This window comes from Gymnogyps californianus, chromosome 1 (genome assembly GCF_018139145.2).
Source record: "Gymnogyps californianus isolate 813 chromosome 1, ASM1813914v2, whole genome shotgun sequence".
NCBI lineage: Eukaryota > Metazoa > Chordata > Aves > Accipitriformes > Cathartidae > Gymnogyps > Gymnogyps californianus.
This window is the reverse complement of record NC_059471.1, coordinates 205,062,529-205,081,617: the sequence shown is the minus strand read 5'-3', so window position 1 is coordinate 205,081,617 and position 19,089 is coordinate 205,062,529. Positions and strand designations below refer to the sequence as shown.

The window sequence follows — 19,089 nt, the reverse complement described above, 5'->3', positions numbered from 1 at the left end:
GTTGGAGAAATGCATTTGAGAAGATTAAAACTCAAGAACCAGCCAGTCCTGTGTATCTGTATAATTAAGGAAGGAATGAAAACATGTACAGTATTTGCATTTTTATTATAAAACAAAGATTGTCAGTAAGAGTCATTTCTTGACTTTAGTAGCATTCATCACTTGTTCTTGAGCAGCTTTCTTGGCCTTGACCATTTCAACGAGTTCCTGGAGAGTTAGGAGAAAAAAAAAAGATACTTATCTAAATGTGGAACTTGTTAACAATGCTCTGGTTTTGAAGACTACATATATTCAGCCTGAAACACTCTAGCCCTCAACATAGTGAGGAATCTAAACAGTTTAATACCTTGAAACAATTTCTTTTAGAAACAAATAAATTAATGGAAGGTCAATTATCTACTTCCCCTGTAGCAGGAACTTTACCTACAAGAGGCTAGGGATAGGACTTTACCATCTACAAGAGCTTGCTGTCAAATTATAAGACAGATTTCACGAGACTGACTTTCCTTCCCAGCTTCCAGAGCCACTACTTTCACTGAGGAAAACTTAGTCCTTACTGCTCTTTTGGGGTTGAGTTACCAAAAAAAAAGTTTCTCCATAAGGCTCCATCTTGTGCTAGTTTGCTGTTGTTAGATACTGTCTCTGGTAGGGAAAGCAACAGTAGAAGCAAAGGACTCTAACAAGACCTGGGCTAGTTACAATCCTAGAAGGAGGTGAGATACCTTACCTTATATCGCTTCATGCAGTCTTTTTTTGACCGGCCTGGAACAGCTGCTGCTATTTTCTCCCATCTTTCGGGAGTATTTACTGGATAAGTCTTCAATGCTTGTTCTAAAAGCTTTTGTTCTTCTGTCGTCCAAGGGGATGAATCTAAAGGTGATCCTGTTTTTAAATGCAAAAATGACAGTAAGAAAAAAATATTTAATAAGGACTCTGAGATAAGCCTAAGAAAATACTGTAAAATCTATTATAGTTGATTTAAAATCCTTGCAGTTTTGTGATACAACTAGTCTGACCTAAGGGCTACCCAGTACTAAAAACCTGAAAGGAAAGAAAAAACCCCAACCCTGAAACTGACTGGACAAGTGGCCCTTGGGATCTTTAAATAAAGCACAGAGAAGTTAGAAGGTAACATCTTTTGTTGTCAGCTGGATATTAGATCACTGTAGCTGCCCTGTGAAAACACATCATTAGGGCAGCAATATAGCTTTTCCTTTTGCGTTTCAGTAAGGAACACTTAGTAAGGAAACACAGCCTCCTGCAAGTGTCTGCAAAATTTGATGGGAGGTGTTTGTTTGGGGTTTAACAGGAGACCAAAGCTTAGCTGTAGGATGATCCTGTATCTCAAGTGCATCCCCTCAGGCCTGCTCTTACCTGAAAATGTAGCACCCTTTGAGGAACAGATAATCTCAGCATCAGACTTAACCTGTTGCCTCGCCAGGAACCATTTCAAACTGTCACTATTTAGTTAACTGTGGTTTGTACTGTGTGTACCAGAAACCCCCAAATCCAGTAACAGAGCCTGGATCACTTTCTTGCTTGCTACATAAGTTTGCAAGTAAGTTTGTTTGAAAGCAAGTCTTAAGTAAGTTCTGGGTTACTTTCTTACTAAGATGCACAGGGGATACAACTCTGCAAGAAGGTCTCCCTTTTCACCTTTACCTTCAAATCGTTCCGAGGGGGCAGCACTGTCCATCTGAGGCACCACACCATGTTCTTTTTTAAATTTGTCAAACGCTTTCTTGTTTATATCATCTTTTTGATGAGGGTCTATGAGCAACAGACATTGAATAGAATAATTATTGCAGCAAAATTAAAGCCAGATGTAATAATAAAAACATTGTGTAGCAGATTATTGTAAACTAATAATCAAAAAAACTAACTCCTACTTCCTTTAAAATGATGGTAAAGAGGTTGGTAGATTAAAAGAAAAAAAAAAATCTTTCAGGGTCCAATAAACTTTACTCAAAGTATCAGGCTCTCCAAGCCCTATCCTGCTTTATACTGCTCAGATGAATACTTTCTCCGTATAAGCTTAAGCCTGAATCTGCAACTTCACTGAAATCAAAAGGGATTATTCTCTCAAGGGCTGCAGCACAAAACTTGCATATTACCCAGAGCAGCAGTGTGTCAGAGGGGCAGTCAGGAACACTGGGAAAGCCTGGGTCCTCCTTGTGCAGGTAATGGAATGGAGAAACTTCTTAAACTTTGTTTTTTGGAATGTTTTGATTTTCCTTAAGAACTTACTCAGGAGCCTCCTCTCAGTATCCCAGCTCTCTAGGCTCCATTTACCACAAGAGGAGGTAAGCCACATTAATTCAGGTGTCTGATTCTGTTGCTGAATCCCATTTATCTTTTTAAAGTATCTCTATAGCTTCACCAGTTTCATTTTTCTAGATGCCTTCCTTTGTAGGGAGCTCTTTCAGAGGCCAGTTTGTCTCTCTCTAAGTGTAGAGGAGCCTAGGCAGCGCATGTGACCTAGACATCTGTGCATCAAGTTAGATTAAAAGAATTCCTGAGATTCACTCATGGGGTGGTGACTTACACAATAGCTATTAGGCTGAAAATACTGAATCACATAAATGCTCCTCTAAATCTTCCATCTGAACTACATTTCTTTTGGGGATATAGAGGGGATTTTCTCATAATGGAAACACAATGCTGTTCAAAGAAAATCAAGCTGTATAGAAGCATGCAGACCATCTTACTACAAAAATAAGGTAATATAGATACCAAGCTTTTGGAGGCTCTTTGCTTTATTGATGACATCTTTTGCTGTTCGTTTTATTCCAGTAGCAGAGTGCAAGTTCATGTAATTGGCAATAACTTCCCACCTAAAGCAAGAATAGAAAGGGTAAACCAGTATATTACATAATAGCCTATCTTCATACAAGCTACTTTCAAACTCCCGTACACATTTATATCAACTCCTAAGTAGGTTTAATCATACTTAAATACATATAAACTGTCACGGTAACTATCCTGGAAAGCTTTCAGTCACTAAATGCAGAAGTTTCCCCTTAAGAATTTAGTCAGCTTAGGTGAGCTTCTTGGGTTCCAATACAGAAGAAGGATGGGGTAGAATATAGGTGTGTAAGTGCAAACCTCTAATCCTCTAAACTCTGCTCAGCTGTTGCTTTCCTGAATTCCCTAAACACCTCTGACATTAAATACTGCAGGCTGCACTGAAAGGGCTGAGAAGTTACTAACCCTGTTTCTACTGCCCCCGAAAAGAATACCTAAACATCAGGTAAAGGGGCTTCAGCAGGAGAGACCTGGAGCAGCCCTAGCCCCAAGATTATTCCTAGTGTGTTCTTAGAAAATGGAGGGGAATATTTGCACCGGATCAGACAGTAGTATTGTATCTAGAACTGTGTTCTCAATGAGTACTCTTGACTGATGAACTGTGGTGCAGAAACAGGTACTGGTATCATCTCCATAAAGAGTATGACAGCTTGTTTTTTTAAAAGTAAGCATCCAAATCTTGTAATGGAGGCTTCAAATCTGTGAATCCTAAGTGGAAGAAGGCATTTCACTCCCGGGAAAGAACAGGATTTAAGGCATGCTCCTGTTCTTGATGCTTACTAGTAAGCTGATTGCCAGTGCTGCTTTCTGTGAAGCCCAGCCTTTCGCTTTTCCCCTGGCTCTCCCCTAAAGAGAGCTGGCGTACTTAACTCGTATCTCTGGCTGTTTTCCTCCTACCATGTAGAGGAGAAACCAGCCTCACGTTCGTTGTGGAGCTACTGGAAGTAGCTTACACACTTCTATTCCTACCCAGCTGCATGATGGTCACTATTGCGGTTTTGTTCTCTGCTTTAATAACTGGAGCCTATCATGCAGTAAACCCTGTGCAAACATGCACCTCAGCACAATCTTGCTGATGGACTGAGGCCCAAGTTTGGGGGGAAACAAGATACAGGGCCAGAGCTAACTCCAGTGACAGGCAGAGTATGGTATTAAGAGAAGACAAACCACAGGCTGCTCAACAGTCAAGGGAAAGGAGGAAGTTTAGGGAGTCCTTATACTGACATCATACTTAGGATGGTCTGAAAATAAGTTGTATTATGCTTGTTATTTAATTAAAAATTGTTAGTAGAGCTTTTAACACCAAACCCGAGAAGTACCTTGAGTTAGTCCCTGCTGGGAAGAGGTTCACAGCTTTAATTAACAACTGTAAATCATCTTCTGGCCAATTTTTGCTTCCCCCTCCACCACCAGTGGTTGACTTTTCTGAACTCTTTGTTGCTTGGCGCATACGAGCTTCTGCCTCTTCTTTCTCTCGCCTTATTTGTTCATTTATTTCTTCTATCTGAAGGATTGTAAACAAGCATTATTTATTTATTTTTACATTTTAGAGTGACACAAACCCCTCTCTGGAATTGCTTTGAGCCTTGAATTTTGCTTAGTTTCTGTTCTGTACATTATACATAAGGAAATGGAGGAGCTTATCTGCTCCAGTATTATTTCCCTCCATCCCGTGCGTAAATTTGGCCATCCCAGATGAGGAGCTACAGCAGGAATCCATCACAAGTTCGCTAGGAAATTAAATGAACACTCCCAGGTTTAAGGCAAAAGTTCTGAATCTAGCGTGAACGTCCAGGAGGCTAACACCTGACTTACAGGGACAGATCCACAAAAGTATTAAGAACCTAAAGTGACTAGTGAGGGCAGTTACACATCCATGTTGAATACACTGATTCCCAAATCTTCCAACCTAATTGCTGCCAAAGCCTGGTTATGCCAGAAATTCTCAGTTACTATGGTTGTACTAAGTTAGCATTAACTGCAACGACCCAGATTTTAGTTACTAAGTGCTTACTCAGGGTTAGACGGCCATGTGTAGTTTGTTAGCAAGCAATTCAGCAGAATGTAAGTTATCCATTGCATATCTTTGTGAACTGTAATCACATCTTGAGACTGTGGTGTGACATATCTGTAATGTATCTGCTTCTGAGTATGCCCAGTCCAGTCTTGGCAGTATCAAAAAAGCTATGCACTGACACCTGTTGGCAGGATGCTCAAAATAGGTTTCTCGCTATCTATCTCATAATAAAATCTTCCTGGCAAAAGGAAAGTTATCTGATAGATAATTTTTATTAATGCAAAAGTGGAACAGTTTTGACAGGCAGAAAGGTGACTGTCCTGTGTTTGGAACACTCTCCTGGAGACTGGATTCAGTCCCCTGTAGAACAAGAGGGATTTGAGTCTTAATTTGTCTGATGAGTAAACCTGACCCTGGGATGGGGACAGATCGTCTTCCCCACCAGGAAAGAAAGTTCACAGCTGTGAATCCAAAGCAGATGAGAGAAAGCACCTTCTTCTTTCTGCAGGATGTGGGTTCAGCCTTATTAGTCCAAATGGCTTTTCCCTGCTGCCAAATTTAGGTAGATCCTTGCCCAGTTTGGTAAGTCTTGATCACAAGTGTCTTGCTTTTCCCATACTTTGGTATCCAATCCACTGGCCCTTCCAGTGGCTACAGCCTGCAGCACTTAAGTCCTTTTGTGGATCTAGCCCCAGGTCACGGATACTAGACTAGGATTTTTCTTGCATAACAGAATAGGTTAAGACTGCCCTCCTTCCCCTCTAGGTAATTGCTACCCATTGTTGGGCAAAATTAAATTCCTCTGCTGTTCTGTATGCTGTACAAATGGTAGGTTTTGTGTCCTTTACTAATTAAAAACGCATTATTTTCTCAACTGGCCCTGGTTATTTCACCAGCCATGAACTGCACTATGTAAAATGGAGCAGAGATCAAGTCTGCCTGGGGACTCTGAAACTCAGGTCTTTGTGTTTCACAGGCAGGATTCCACAGCAGCTATGTTGTACCTTACTTCGATTCAGTCATGTAGATTTCACAAATCAAATTATTCTGTTATTTTGATTTGATGCTCAGCATAATTACCTGTTTTACTACAGCCGCCTTTCCTCCTTCCCTTGTTGTGGATGTAAGTGCTTCATTCAAGCATTGCAGACTAAAAATAAATTATTAAGTTACAACGGATAGCTAGTAGAAAGATGGGTATCAAAACGAGCAGAAATCAGCATCAGGAAGACTTACCTTGCTAGCTCAAGACGATCACAAAGCTTTTCCACCTCCTCCATCATTTTAACACAATCTGCCTCATTATCAGAAAAGTAATTCCAGTTCTGGAAGCAGAAATACATGTTCTACAAAGTTCTTGAACTTTATTGTCCTGTTCCTTCAGACAAAGACTTAACACACAGCATTCTTCAGCTACTGCTGTGTTTGGATCTATTTGGTCAGCTTTACTCATAACTCAAAACTGTATGATAAGTATGTGTTTTAGTGCTTTGCTTTTTAGTAAACCCACTTTCTGTACCCATCTCCAGCCATAAGAACAAGCAAGCATGTGATAGGGTCTGATCTAAGCAAACATAGTAATTTCACTGATGTAACCTGTGTTTCACTATAATAATATTTAAATACCTTGCATGTCGTTCTCAGTTTTTGCCTTTCTTTCTTGATTGCTTTTTTCTGTATCTCTTTTTCCTTTTTTGCTACTAATGCTTGTTGCCTAACTTCTTCTTCCTCCTTTTCTTTTGCTAACCGTGCTGCTTCTAATTCTGCTTGTCTTTGCTGCAATCAAAAGGAAAAAAACAAACAAAAAAACTCAACAAAGTCACCCTGTTATAGGGTCATTCGTCATTCAATATTAAAATGTGCTGTTTCTGGGGTTTTTTGCCTTTTTTTTTTTTAAATACATTAAAGTATTGATGTTTGGTTTTCCAAGAATTTTGAGGGAGGTGATGAAACATATACCAGTTGGCATTAACTCAGATACTCACTGTGAGGACCCCTAGTTTATAAATCCTGACTTCCTTGATTCCTTGATAACGAAGATACAAAACTCTATGAAATTTCCTATGCCTGCCCCGAGAGTATCAGCTTGGAAAAATGCAGTGGTCCAACATCTCCCCTGCATCATTATTAACACAAAATCTTGCAGTGCTCCAGTATTGTCTTTTAAGTCACTTTTTAGCACCTTACAGTTCCCTTTCATTCCTGGTACTGTTTTCAGAGCCATCTTTTCCAAGCTGTTAATCACATATGTTATGTTACCTCAAAGTGTTTCATCCCAATGAACCACTGACAGACCATATGCACAAGGCAAGCAGCTGTATCCATTTTATGAAAAAGGAAAGTAGGCCACAGAATTTAGTGACTGCCTCTAAACCAGAGGAAGTGTATGCAGCAACAGAACTCAACTTTAGAAGTTTTTGTTTCAGATCTGTGCTCCTTGTTTTCATCTCATTCTCAAAAGGCTGTCAGTCTTGCACTGCCTGTTGCACAGGGATACAAGACAACACATCTTTAAACCCCAATATAATTCTAACAGTAGCTTTCTGACACATCTAGAAGCTGAAGCAGTGGATCAAGTGTGAATGAACCAGGGTTTTTCAACCCAAATAAAGTAGTTAACTTACTTTTTCTTTTGCCTCCTGTTCTTTTCGTTTTGCTTCTACCTTTGCTTTCTTCTCTGCTTCTTTCTTTGCCTTTTCTTCCTCCTTAAATTTCTTTATCCTGGGATCACAGCTGTATGCATTGTCTGGCAGAAGAAAGGGTGCATCATGTACAAAAGAAACAGGAGATTTGCACTGTTAGTTAACAAATCTCTCTTTAAAAAAACAGCAGTTGCGTGCTCACCAACAAGTGTCCTAATTCTGTTCATTTCTTCCTTTTTTCTCAATGCTCTGGCAGCTCTGTTCTGCTTTTCAATCCACCTCCTTTCATCTCGGCTAAAAAGGGAAAGCGTAGTTAGTTCAGTGCTAATACCCTAGAGTGTCAGTCTGTTAGAAATTCAACAACAGACTTTTTAAAAAAAGTTTCCCCACATAGATGCTCTTGTCTGAATACTTCAAAAAATATACTTCAAAAAATGAAGTTCCAGGCCCCAAGCTCATGTCAAAAATGCCAAGCATTTACACGATTACATAAACCTTCAAAACACCTGACAAAACAAGCTGCTTATCTTTCATTGCAGGGAATGAGATCACGGACTTTATTTCCAAAATGCAATCCACTTGTTGACCTAATATTAAACCCAAGCAAAACAAGAGAAATGCTGGTATACAGTTTAATTAAAGGGCAGCAAGATAATCCATGTCAATTATCTCCATTTTACAGAATATAGGTCATGTCAAGTAAACCCATCTGCACAGAAAGAACGCTTTCTATGAAGTAGCGTGACACTCCGGTAAAATCATGCCAGATTCACTCCAGTAAAATACAGCTCAGGTTAAATAGATTAAAAATTGGCTGACTAAATAATCTGAAAATATTTGTCAGTGCTGTCAAGAAAGAGGCAAATTTTTAATGGGGGTCTATATACTCATCCACACAACCAAATACAGAACAATGTACCTCAGAACAAAGAAAACAATCCCCATAACAGAGTAGGGGACTACTGCAAGTAGATTGAAGGTTTAAAACACAAGCAACATCATCTTTGGCAAGAAGGGATAACAAGAATCATGACAATCTGAACAGAAGCTGAAACATAGTTCTCTCTCAAGTACAGCATACCATTTGTCTAAACATTTTTAAAAAAGGACACTAATGACAGGAATAAGCAGAAAAAAGAGCTATGCAAATAATTCAACAGCCTTCCAATAAGAAGCCTAGAGATTAATCTGTATAATTTCTCAAAAATACAAGTGATATGGAATTGATTACAGTGCCTTCACAGAATCTTCACAGGAAAGAGAACATTGGGTCCAGAGAAGCTCAAAAAATTTAATAGCAGGAAAAGGCATAAGAGAAGAGGAACGAATGCCTAGCTACAGCCTAAATATGGCAGTTTTTAGCCACAAAGCAAGCTAACCACTGAATCTAACTACAAAATTGATTTCTATTCAAACTTGGAAGAAGAGGTTCATGGAATGCCAGTGATGCTTATACGAGGATGACTAAGTGAAAGGTTGCATCCTGTGAAATATGTGTTAGACTAAATGATTCGGTGCTCGAACTTGAACATTCTGTGTTTATAACTGTAGGAAGGATAAAAATAGAATGTATTTTCCAATGGCAACATGGTCTGAGTAATATCACTACATCAACAAATACACAATTTTTATTAACATCAAGCCATCAGAACTAACCTAAATTCTAGAAAGTATCACTTGTCTCAGCACGGTTTAATAAAGAGTTGGAGAGAGAAATGATACCTGCTTACTCATCCACTCTGTTCTGGCTCTAGGTTCAACCTGTGCTTGGGACTTGCTGGAACTGCAAGTCTGAACTTAAATCAACACACATTTCAAAGCACCTCAGAAACACCTCTGTGATGCAAGCAAGAACTACTTCAATTACACAAATAAGACAAAGAGAAGCCCACAGTCAGTCCAGTTCAAGTCCATGACTGACTACTAAGCTGGGAGAGTGGAATTCAGTCTTAGTTCAGCTACCATACTTCCTGTGACTTACAGTCTAATAGGAAGTTGGAAAATATTGCTGTATCAATCTCTCAGTCTCCTGTCAAATTTCTTTTTACTTACATACCATTCTGCTTTTTCTTTTTCCTCTTCATCTAAATAGGAAAACTCTCTCCAGGAATCAAAATTGTACCTAAAGTAAATAAAAGTAAAAAAACAAACCAAGAATGAATAAAAAAAAACCCCCAACCAAACAGCGAAACTATTACAAATAATCTACTTTTTTTACTATTAGGTTTTTGTAGGCAATTATACTGTTATTTACAATTTATAATACATACTTTACAATTACACTGCACCTACAATGATTCCACTGTGTTAAGTCAAAACACGAGATGCTGTTGAAAGTAATGATTTACATCTATCTGTACTGTAGGACAGAGTGTATTTTAGGATGGGCTCAGTCTCACCAACTCTAAATGTCTCCAGTGCAGTTGTCTAAGCTCCCATTATAGGCAGTGGAGATATAGTGCAGTCTGCAGAGTTGAGAGAGAAATTAATTTAATCTTTATATAAGAATCCGTATTTAGCAGATAAGTCAAGCTATACACTCTACTGACTTTATTGGACTAGACAGACCTCCCTGAACTAGGGGAGCTTAAATACCTAGTAGACACCTCCACTAAAAACACAAGTTAGGTGAGACGAACCCCACTTCTGGTCTGTGGGTCAACTCGGTTCACAGCCATTGTGGTCAGAGAACTGTCAGAAGCTCCCGCTCTAACTGTGAATTTACAACGCGGATGCATCAGCTAGGAGAAAGCCAGCTCAGTTTGTGGAAGGCACCAAACAGCTGTGGGGTAATTCCGTGACATTACTAGGTCAGAACAGACCACAGCCAACAACCTACGTACAAAAGGGTCTGCAAGCCCTTTATATCACACGTCTTGAATACTGTGAATAGAAACTGAGGTATCAGCTAACTTACCAAAATGAATAGAACGCATCTACCTCTTCAAATGATGAGTTCATGTCCCCAAGCTTAGGAACATTTTTCTTATTTGACCACCTGAAAATAAATGGATCTATTAAAGAAATAGTATCTATAATCTTACTTCATAACATGGCACTTGTTAAGTACAGAATCAAAATACCAAATCAGAGGCTCCCTCCCACCAACACAGAGGGGCACCAGGAAAGAGGAAGAAAACGGGAGAGTTCTTTCTAAACATCCTCCAGATGGGCCTTTTTTGGGGAGCTCCCCCAGAAAAGCAAACTCCTCCTGCCCAAGTCTGGTGTGCCTACAAGGAGACCTGATGGAGCACAAGGTGTCTTTGTAGATATTCAATTCTCCACACACATTCTCCTGGTAGAGAAGCATACAGAAAGTGGACAAAAGGTGCTCTGTGAATAACTCGGCTCTGTGGTAGGCTACAGGAAGTTTCCTACATATTCTAATGGAGTACGAGGGTATAATGCATGCTCTGCCTCCATTCCATTTTTTCCCTACAAAGAGGGAACTCTTCTGTAGGCTCTAGGATTTGTTATTCCATGACATAGCATCCATTTCCAAGCAGAGAAGGGAACAACCCATCCGACAACCACAGATCCAGGTCTGAATCTCTGGAATACTTGATAAAAGATTCAATAAATCTACTTTAAATAATCAATGGATTGTTCAGAATGTGTTGTAAAGTATCTCACACAATAAAACACTTTTTTTCATACAGGTAAAAGGTGAAATAAACTTCTATTGTGACAGCCTTAATACAAAGTTAATTGGCAAGCATGAATCAAATGCAGAAAAAGAGTCACACACCTTAAGAGAGAACCACCAAATACTGATAGTTACATTTATCTTCTCTTTTAACCAGCTAAACTGTGAACATAACTATTGTCTTCTGTTAATGTCTCACCCTCATAAGAAAATCATAAAAAAAGGAATTTTTAGTCAGTAGCATACACACACTTGGTATAGTAAATAATTTTAAGATGAAACAATGTGTTGTACAAAAAGGACAGTAAATAATATGGAGCTGAGAACAGACTTTTTTTTTTTAATCTCATGAGTCAAACTTAATGCCACCAATGTGACAGTTCAGATTATTTTAAAATGAAATAACAGACAATGCACGATTTTACTTGTATTACATATCTAGCAAATTAATGCATCTCCCAGCATCTCTTAAAGTCATACCTGTTACAAACACAGTGCCAGAAGAGTTTGCAAATGCTGGTTCTCCAGCAACAGCAGAGGCAGTCTGACATAGCTTACCTGGCATTTCTTTCAAAAACTGGTGAAAAAACTTCAAAGAAGTTTTCTTTTGCTTCACTTTTGGAAGGTACAGAATTATCAAAAGTAGGATCTATGCTGTTAAATGCTCGTCGTTTCACAGGATCAGATAATATTTCATAAGCTGAAAAAAAGTTACCAGATGTAAAACATGAGACTAAAGTGAGCCTTCCCCACAAGGTGGGAATGTTACAGAAAAGGTTCTAAATGTTTAAAAAGATGCTCTCAGATCTGCGTTTGACCTATCATTCTGTACAGCTTGATATTTAATTATTTTAGTGACACCAAATAGCATTGCTGTCAATTCCTGTTAAACTAAGTAGGAGGAAAATGTTTATGAAAAACAACACATTTAACCATTACGACGTAACACACCAGATTATATTTAAAATAATTTTATAGCAGTAAATTCAGTTCAGGCACTGGGAGTTTGGGCACGACATCTTCAGGCTTTTATCCTACACCAGATCCTTGCAGATAAATTGACAAAACAGTCTACTAAGACAGGCACGGAGTAAAAGCAGTCCCTGAGTTAATATGATGTCAGAACTGGCATGAACAGGAGCCGTTCATCAGAATTTTTGCGGCTCATGATGAAGTTGTACTGAGACTTGGTGTTGTGGTTTAACCCAGCAGGCAGCTAAACACCACACAGCCGTTTGCTCACTCCCCCTCAGTGGGATGGGGGAGAGAATCAGAAAAAAGGTAAAACTCGTGGGTTGAGATAAAGACAGTTTAATAGGACAGAAAAGGAAGGGAAAATAATGATAAGAGAATACACGAAACAAGTTATGCACAATGCAATTGCTCACCACCTGCTGACCAATGCCCAGCCCATCCTCGAGCAGCGGGCCGCCACCCCCCGGCCAACTCTCCCCCCAGTTTTATTGTTCAGCATGACGTCATATGGTATGGAATATCCCTTTGGTCAGTTCAGGTCAGCTGTCCAGGCTGCATCCCCTCCCAGCTTCTTGTGCACCCCCAGCCTCCTCGCTGGCAGGGCAGTAGGAGAAGCTGAAAAGTCCTTGACATAGTGTAGGACTTAGGACATAGTGTAAGCACTGCTCAGCAACAACTAAAAACATCAGTGTGTTATCAACATTATTCTCATCCTAAATCCAAAACACAGCACTATACCAGCTACCAGGAAGAAACCAGGACACTTGGAAAGAGTATAAAACACCACGCAGCTACTAGCCAAAACATGCATGCGCTCCCAGTTTTCCTTTTCTTACAGTCCTGCAGTTGGGGAGCATCACATTACTGAATCTTATAACCTGGAAATCACACACTGTAGCTTCAGTAAACTCTTGTTTTCTCTCAAGGAAGTGTGGAATTACTTTGTCTGTCAGTTCTACAATACCCACTATTTTTCAATAAGAGTGAAAAGTCATAAAAGGAATCAAATTCATATTGCGATCATTCATGGGCTTCTCTGACTGCATCCCTGGACAGGTAACACTGCACCGTGAAGGTCAGATCTAGAAGGTGATAAGCTGGGGGAGACCTTGGTGCTCTGTGGTTCTGTAAACTGATCTCACTGCACATGTTAATGGAGAGAGGAAGGAGTGCAAGGGACCACCAGTGAGCTGCTGTCTGCCAGCCTTCCCCTCTGGGAAGGGCCCTCCCTCTGCCAATACTCTGACCCCAGTTATCCTCTACATTGCAAGCTGGGAGCTTCAACAACCCTCATACCATTTTCCTGATGCAAGAAATTCTGTCCGTTGGTTCCTCTTCCACTTAAGAGATGTCCCTTCCATACAGATCCCCAATTCTACTCCCACGTACTCAGTTCCCCCAGCACTGTATCTCCCACTCATTTTTTTGCCAGACCAAGCTCTGAATCCCACCTACGTACTCCTGCCGTTCCAAGTTTCTTCTCTCCATTCCATTACCACTTGCTCCTACTCCAGATTCCCCTTCCCTACCACTGCATTTCCTTCCTCCAAGGTGCTGCCTGGAAGCATTGCTCCTCTTCCATGCCACTTTGTGCTTTCCTTTCTGTTTATCCTTAAACTTAGATGTAAGCAGTTAAGGGGAAATATATTTTGCTCCCTGCATGTAGAACACGGAGCATATTCCTGAGTTCAAGTGCAGGTTGTTCTTGTTATAAGTATCTGCCAGTTTCTGACAGGATTGCAACTATGGAAAAAAAATTTCCTTTGGCAACTTTTTTCCTTTTGACAACTCTAAAGGAGGCTGAAAACATCATTAGCTTGTCTAACAGATCATCTAACATTTTAACTGGTATTGTAAGAAGACACTCAGAATAAGAAAGTTTAGAACACACAAATTCCAAGATTTCCCTCCACCCTGACCTTACTGAGTCAAAAAAAATTTGTTTAAAATAAACAAAAGCGCCAAACTCCAAAGCATTTCTAGAAGCATAAGTCATACACCTAGAACACTCCCTACGGTTCTGGAATTGGCCAGCAGTGGTGTTCTAGGTCACTACAGGCAAGAAAGGAAATGTTATTCAATTGAGTTCACTTGGTCATCTGTGGGCAACAAAGAGCAGCTGCAGAAACTGATATCCTACATCAAATCAACAGATGCTCTGTTGGAGGAGTAAGTGCATTAGAGTTCAGATTTTCCAGTTGCTGTTGGTGTCTGAGGGCAATTACTTCAGAGCACACCAGTTTCTCCCAGGTATGTGGCTACCTCTAGTGGTTCATCTTTGCATACGCTGCTACAAGTGTTCGCATCTTGTCACCAAGTGGCATGGCAGACAAACGTCTATCAGCTGCATTCCCATACTGCTTCTACCCAGAGGGAAGTTATCTCAGTGCGATCTCCATGTATTGAGGCAGTTTTCTAAAATGGAAAAGAACTTCTCTGGCTTTTCAGTAATCGACAATTCTTTAAAAGCCTTATAAAGCATTACAAATATGTTTCAGATTATCAAGTAGATTGAGAGAGTATCTAATGAAAGAGATCAGTTGCTTACCTTTAGTTATGCATGTAAAATAATCATTATCACCTTCTCCTATCTGTTCCCCTGCAGCTTTTCGCTTGTCTGGATGATGTTTCAAAACCATGGATTTATCTAGCAAATAGATGCATTACGTTTAGAAACGCTTCATCATCAACAGTTTATTTCTCACAAACTACAAAGTAATACAATAATTCCAATTGACATTTCTCTAATTAGATACTTTAAAAAAAAAAAACAATAAAAAACAAACCCCAAAAAACATCAGGAAGAAAACAGATATGAGTTAATGAATTTTCTTTGGTTTAACACTCTTGTCAGAATCAAAATTATTTCATCTTTGCTGGGACACAAAATTACCACAACTCAGAAACTCTATTCCACCTTCAGCAGCTGAAGAAGTAGTGATTTTCTGGGACTTATTCTAATATTATGCATACCAAAGTGCTTCAGTAACTGTAAGTGTACAGTTAGCTTCAAAAAGCACAATGCAGTTTCAGGACCTTAATTCTGCAAGATTGTACAATTCCCTGTGCAATCATACTGAAAAAATAAAGAAAAATAATTAATGTAATTTTAGTTGTTATTTCTAATGAAAAGCAAAGTAGTTCAGATAAAATAAAAATTGTATTCTATCCCTTTACTCCAGTTCCGAACACAATCCAAGATGAAATTTAGCATGGAAACTACAGCCAGGAGCCTGTGAAGACTGCTGCACTTGCCCATGAATAACATTAAGCACACACACAAGACACTGTGGTCAAGTTCTCTCTCTGCTTAGGCCTTAAATCCTAAGATACAGCTAACACAGATAGAGTATCTACTAGAGTTGCTACCAAGGTTGTCTCAGTGTTTAAACAGTAAAACCAGATTTTAAACTGACTTCTTTGCCAAAAAGTCTAGCCATATTATCATACAACATAAAATGTACCTTCTTGGCTCACTATAAAATACCAGAGAGAAGATACCATGCAAGTAGTTACGGCAACCTGCCTTTTGAGAAACAAATCAGAATCCTGGTTAAAAATAGGAAAGCACAGTATATACTGGTGAGAAAGACTCACATCTCTATACCACCACATAATAATTGAGTGCTGTTAGGATCCTAAAGAGAGAGATGCCCCAGTTCTTGCTCGACAAGATTAGCGAGACCACTAATCATCACCAGAATAGGTGCTGCTCTATGCTATATTAGCACATGCTCCACGGTGGCACTGCTAAGCAAAACGCACCTGAGGCAACATAATTTCCTGTGCCAGTTGGCAATTTGCTAATTTCCACCCATTTTCATTTGGGAGTAACTTAATCTGCATCTGTGGTTTCACTGGGGACAGCAATTCTACTCACACCAGTACAGTTATACAGGCAATTGCTTGCAAGATCAACTCACAAAACCATTGGCTTATTTATTTCATAAAGGCTATTGAACAATCTTCAGAGTACTTTTAAATCTTCCTCCACTAAATACTTGCATCCTTCTTGCAAAGTCAACTCTTGGTCACATTGCTTTCTAGGAAAAGAAGTTCTGAGGCCCAACATGATGTTCCTTCACACGCAAGTACCACAAAATACTCCCAATCACCTGCATGCACTTCTGAATCATGTAATGATTTAAGACACAGGCCCATGACACCATTAAGCAGCACAGCGGCACTTCCAAGTTCTATTGTTTACTGACCCAAAATGTCAAGGAAACTTAACCTCACAAGACTACGTTTTTAACAGCTTGGTAATATCCCAGCGATCCAGCCACAGGAACTCTACAGTTTTCACACGGTAAAACAACCAAAGAAGAGCAAAACCGAGCTTCTCAGTGGCCTAAGTAACTTCTAGTTACTTGAATACCTGAAAATTCAAGAGCTACTCCTCCATTCCCAGGCAACGCTCAGTCTAATCGGAATGATAACAGCAGCGTACTTCTTAAACATTCACTAGCATTAACGCGGCAGCTAACGGTTTGAAGGGGGCTTCAAGGTACCAACCTATTGAAACACATAAGGCAGGGCTAGTTGTACTTCTCTGCCTTGCACTGAGCCTGGCTGCAGACTCAAAAATGCAGAAATGTACAGTTATAGTCTCAAGGTTGTCGACAAAAAAAAAAACACAGGCAAGAAAGCAGGGATGTGAACTTGGTGAAATTTTTCAATTCCCTAGCTTTAGGCCTGTGGATTTTGGAGCTGTGATGTGAATTCAGAAGGCTGGTAAGCAACACAAATCAAAGAGCAGGCATTTTTAGGCCTGTGAAACAGTAAAAAGCTTGTCCGTGACATGTACGTATTTTCACGTGGAAAACAGTTGTGTACATCTGAAAGAAAGGTATGCTTATGCAGGAAAGGTACTTACGAGCTGCTTTGATTTGTTTCTGAGTAGCCCTGTATCGTATATTTCCTAGCCCCAGAACTGCATAATGGTCTTGATTCTGAGGAAAAAAAAAAAATGAACCCTAGTAAACACTGATAAATGCAACCTAAAAAGCCACAACATGACACATGCAGAAAAACAGTTCTTCTCCCCATCTTTTAAAAGCAAGAGGCAGAATTCTTCCCTCAATAAATATTAGAAAAAGAACAATTGTCGTAAAGGCCATAATTATTGAATAACCAAATATCAATAAATTAAGCCACAGTTACAGAAATTCAAGTAGCTTACTCTAAACTGGATTAAAGCACTGAATCCCAGAAAATTCAGTTATTGGAAAACTGAATTGCTGTCTTTAATATTAAAGAGTGCTCACACAATTCCAGAATAAGGGAGGCGGTAACAGGTAGAAGATATGCTTTTACCGCTTACAGGCAATAAAATGAAAAACAACAGTTCAAGACTAAGATCTTATCCTGATGTGCGCTTGAGCTTGCCCTCATCAGCCGGTTATGTGTGGAAAATACAAACCCAGATACAATGCTAAGGGACACAAACCAATTCAGACGGGGGTGGGAGGGGAGGAAGAAGGGGATCTTTAGCAGCTGGGAATGGCAGATAACTTTAACAGGAGATTTCCAGCAAAAATAATTAACACTAATCTATATCAACTGAATACCTTCCAGTCCTTTGGATCAAGGGTTTTTAACATAGGAAATTCTTCAAGCTGCAATTCTTCATCCCCTGATTCTTCAGAAAGTTCCTTCTCATCTTCTAGCTCCTGGAAAGAGGCAGAAACATTTATGTTTCTCCTCTTAATAAATGCTTCAAACCATCTTCCCACAGGTTCCACTTGACAGAGTACTGATGCTATAAGCAAAAACATAAAAGCAACTTCACCTTCTGTGGTTTACCTTTTTTTTTTTTTTTTAAAAATTAAACCCCATCAAAGCCCATAAAAGTACTGCATCACACAAGGCTGCAGACTGCCAAATCTTCTAGTTCGCTCTAAAAACACCAGACTGCTTTAAAGATTGCAAGAACCAGAACACATGCCTATCAGACAGTATCTTCCAAACACTTCACTGTGTTCTCCAATCTCAAAAGGTGCTTTCAAGTTAAAGGAATGCACATGTTCAATGATATTTAGTATCTTCCTTGCTTTGGTAATAGAGGAGAGAACCGCAGCAGAAATGCTCAGTGTGGATTGACCTCCCGTGCGTTCCCGCTCCCCCTTTTACAGGCCACTCCCTCCGGCAGCGAAACCAGACTTGTTGCTCACACACGGACTTGAAACGAGCACCGAGGCAGACGCAACACGTGGAGAGGACAGAATGAAAGTAAAATAAACAGGAAAGTTCTTCACAAACAGAAGATTTTTCAACTCTAACGCCCAAGCAGGTGCCGGAGGGGTGGGTTTCTCCCCGGGAACACGCACTCGCTCACACCAGGGGAAGCCCCGGTCCTGACAGCAGCGGCAGAGAGTTGCCCTGCGCCCCGGCGGGACGGGCGGCAGCGGGAAATCCCGGCAGCAACGCCCCGCTCCCCTCCCCGACGTGCCGCCTCCGCCGGCCGTGGCTCGGCACCGGCTGCAGCCCCGCGGCCGGGCCGCTCCCGCCCCCCGCCTGAGGGGCCGGCGGTACCTACCGGCCGACAGCGCCCTGGTGACGGCCGTGACCTGCCCCTCCTGCGCCCCCCGCAGCATGGCGGCGGCGGCGGGCGGCGGGCCGGAGCGAGCCTCGGGCCTGGGCGCCGGGCCCCGCTCGCCTCGCCTCGCCGGTTGCCAGGAGCCGGCGCATGGAGGCGCCCGGCGAGCGCTTCCGGGGCGGCGGCAGCGTGCGGCGGGATAAGCGGCCCGGAGGGGCCCGCCGACCCCCTCGCCCCCCTGCCTACTCCACGCCGCCTCAGCGCAAGGGGGCTGGCACCCGCGGCGAGGCCCAGCCGGGCCCGGCGGCAGCCCGGGCCCGCGGCTCCGGGCGCTGCGGGTTTAACCGGCGCGGTGCACACCACTCCGCCGGCGATTGTGGCAGGCGGAACTCTCCGGCGGCGGCAGCGGTGCCGGGGGGAAGGAGATGCCGGTGGCGCGGGGCCCGCGGCGCTCACGGGCCGGTGC

General features: G+C 41.2%; 1 protein-coding gene across 3 annotated transcripts; it reads right to left on the bottom strand.

The window, feature by feature from the left end:
• Positions 1 to 132: 132 nt before the first annotated feature.
• Positions 133 to 18,681, bottom strand: DNAJC2 (DnaJ heat shock protein family (Hsp40) member C2). Of its 3 annotated transcripts, none has more exons than XM_050891209.1 (17): positions 18,624 to 18,681; positions 17,656 to 17,846; positions 16,962 to 17,037; positions 14,634 to 14,732; positions 11,669 to 11,810; positions 10,382 to 10,462; positions 9,521 to 9,586; positions 7,667 to 7,758; positions 7,447 to 7,568; positions 6,449 to 6,598; positions 6,059 to 6,147; positions 5,903 to 5,972; positions 4,125 to 4,309; positions 2,734 to 2,834; positions 1,663 to 1,770; positions 728 to 882; positions 133 to 207 (listed from the first exon to the last, which is right to left on the bottom strand). In XM_050891209.1, the coding sequence occupies exons 1-17, from the start codon at positions 18,679 to 18,681 to the stop codon at positions 133 to 135; spliced, it is 1,860 nt and encodes a 619-aa protein (XP_050747166.1). The 3 variants fall into 3 exon arrangements, with proteins under 3 accessions (XP_050747166.1, XP_050747176.1, XP_050747184.1); XM_050891219.1 differs by having other exon boundaries at positions 17,656 to 17,757; positions 18,624 to 18,678; XM_050891227.1 differs by lacking the exons at positions 5,903 to 5,972; positions 6,059 to 6,147 and having other exon boundaries at positions 18,624 to 18,677.
• Between the last annotated feature and the right edge of the window lie 408 nt (positions 18,682 to 19,089).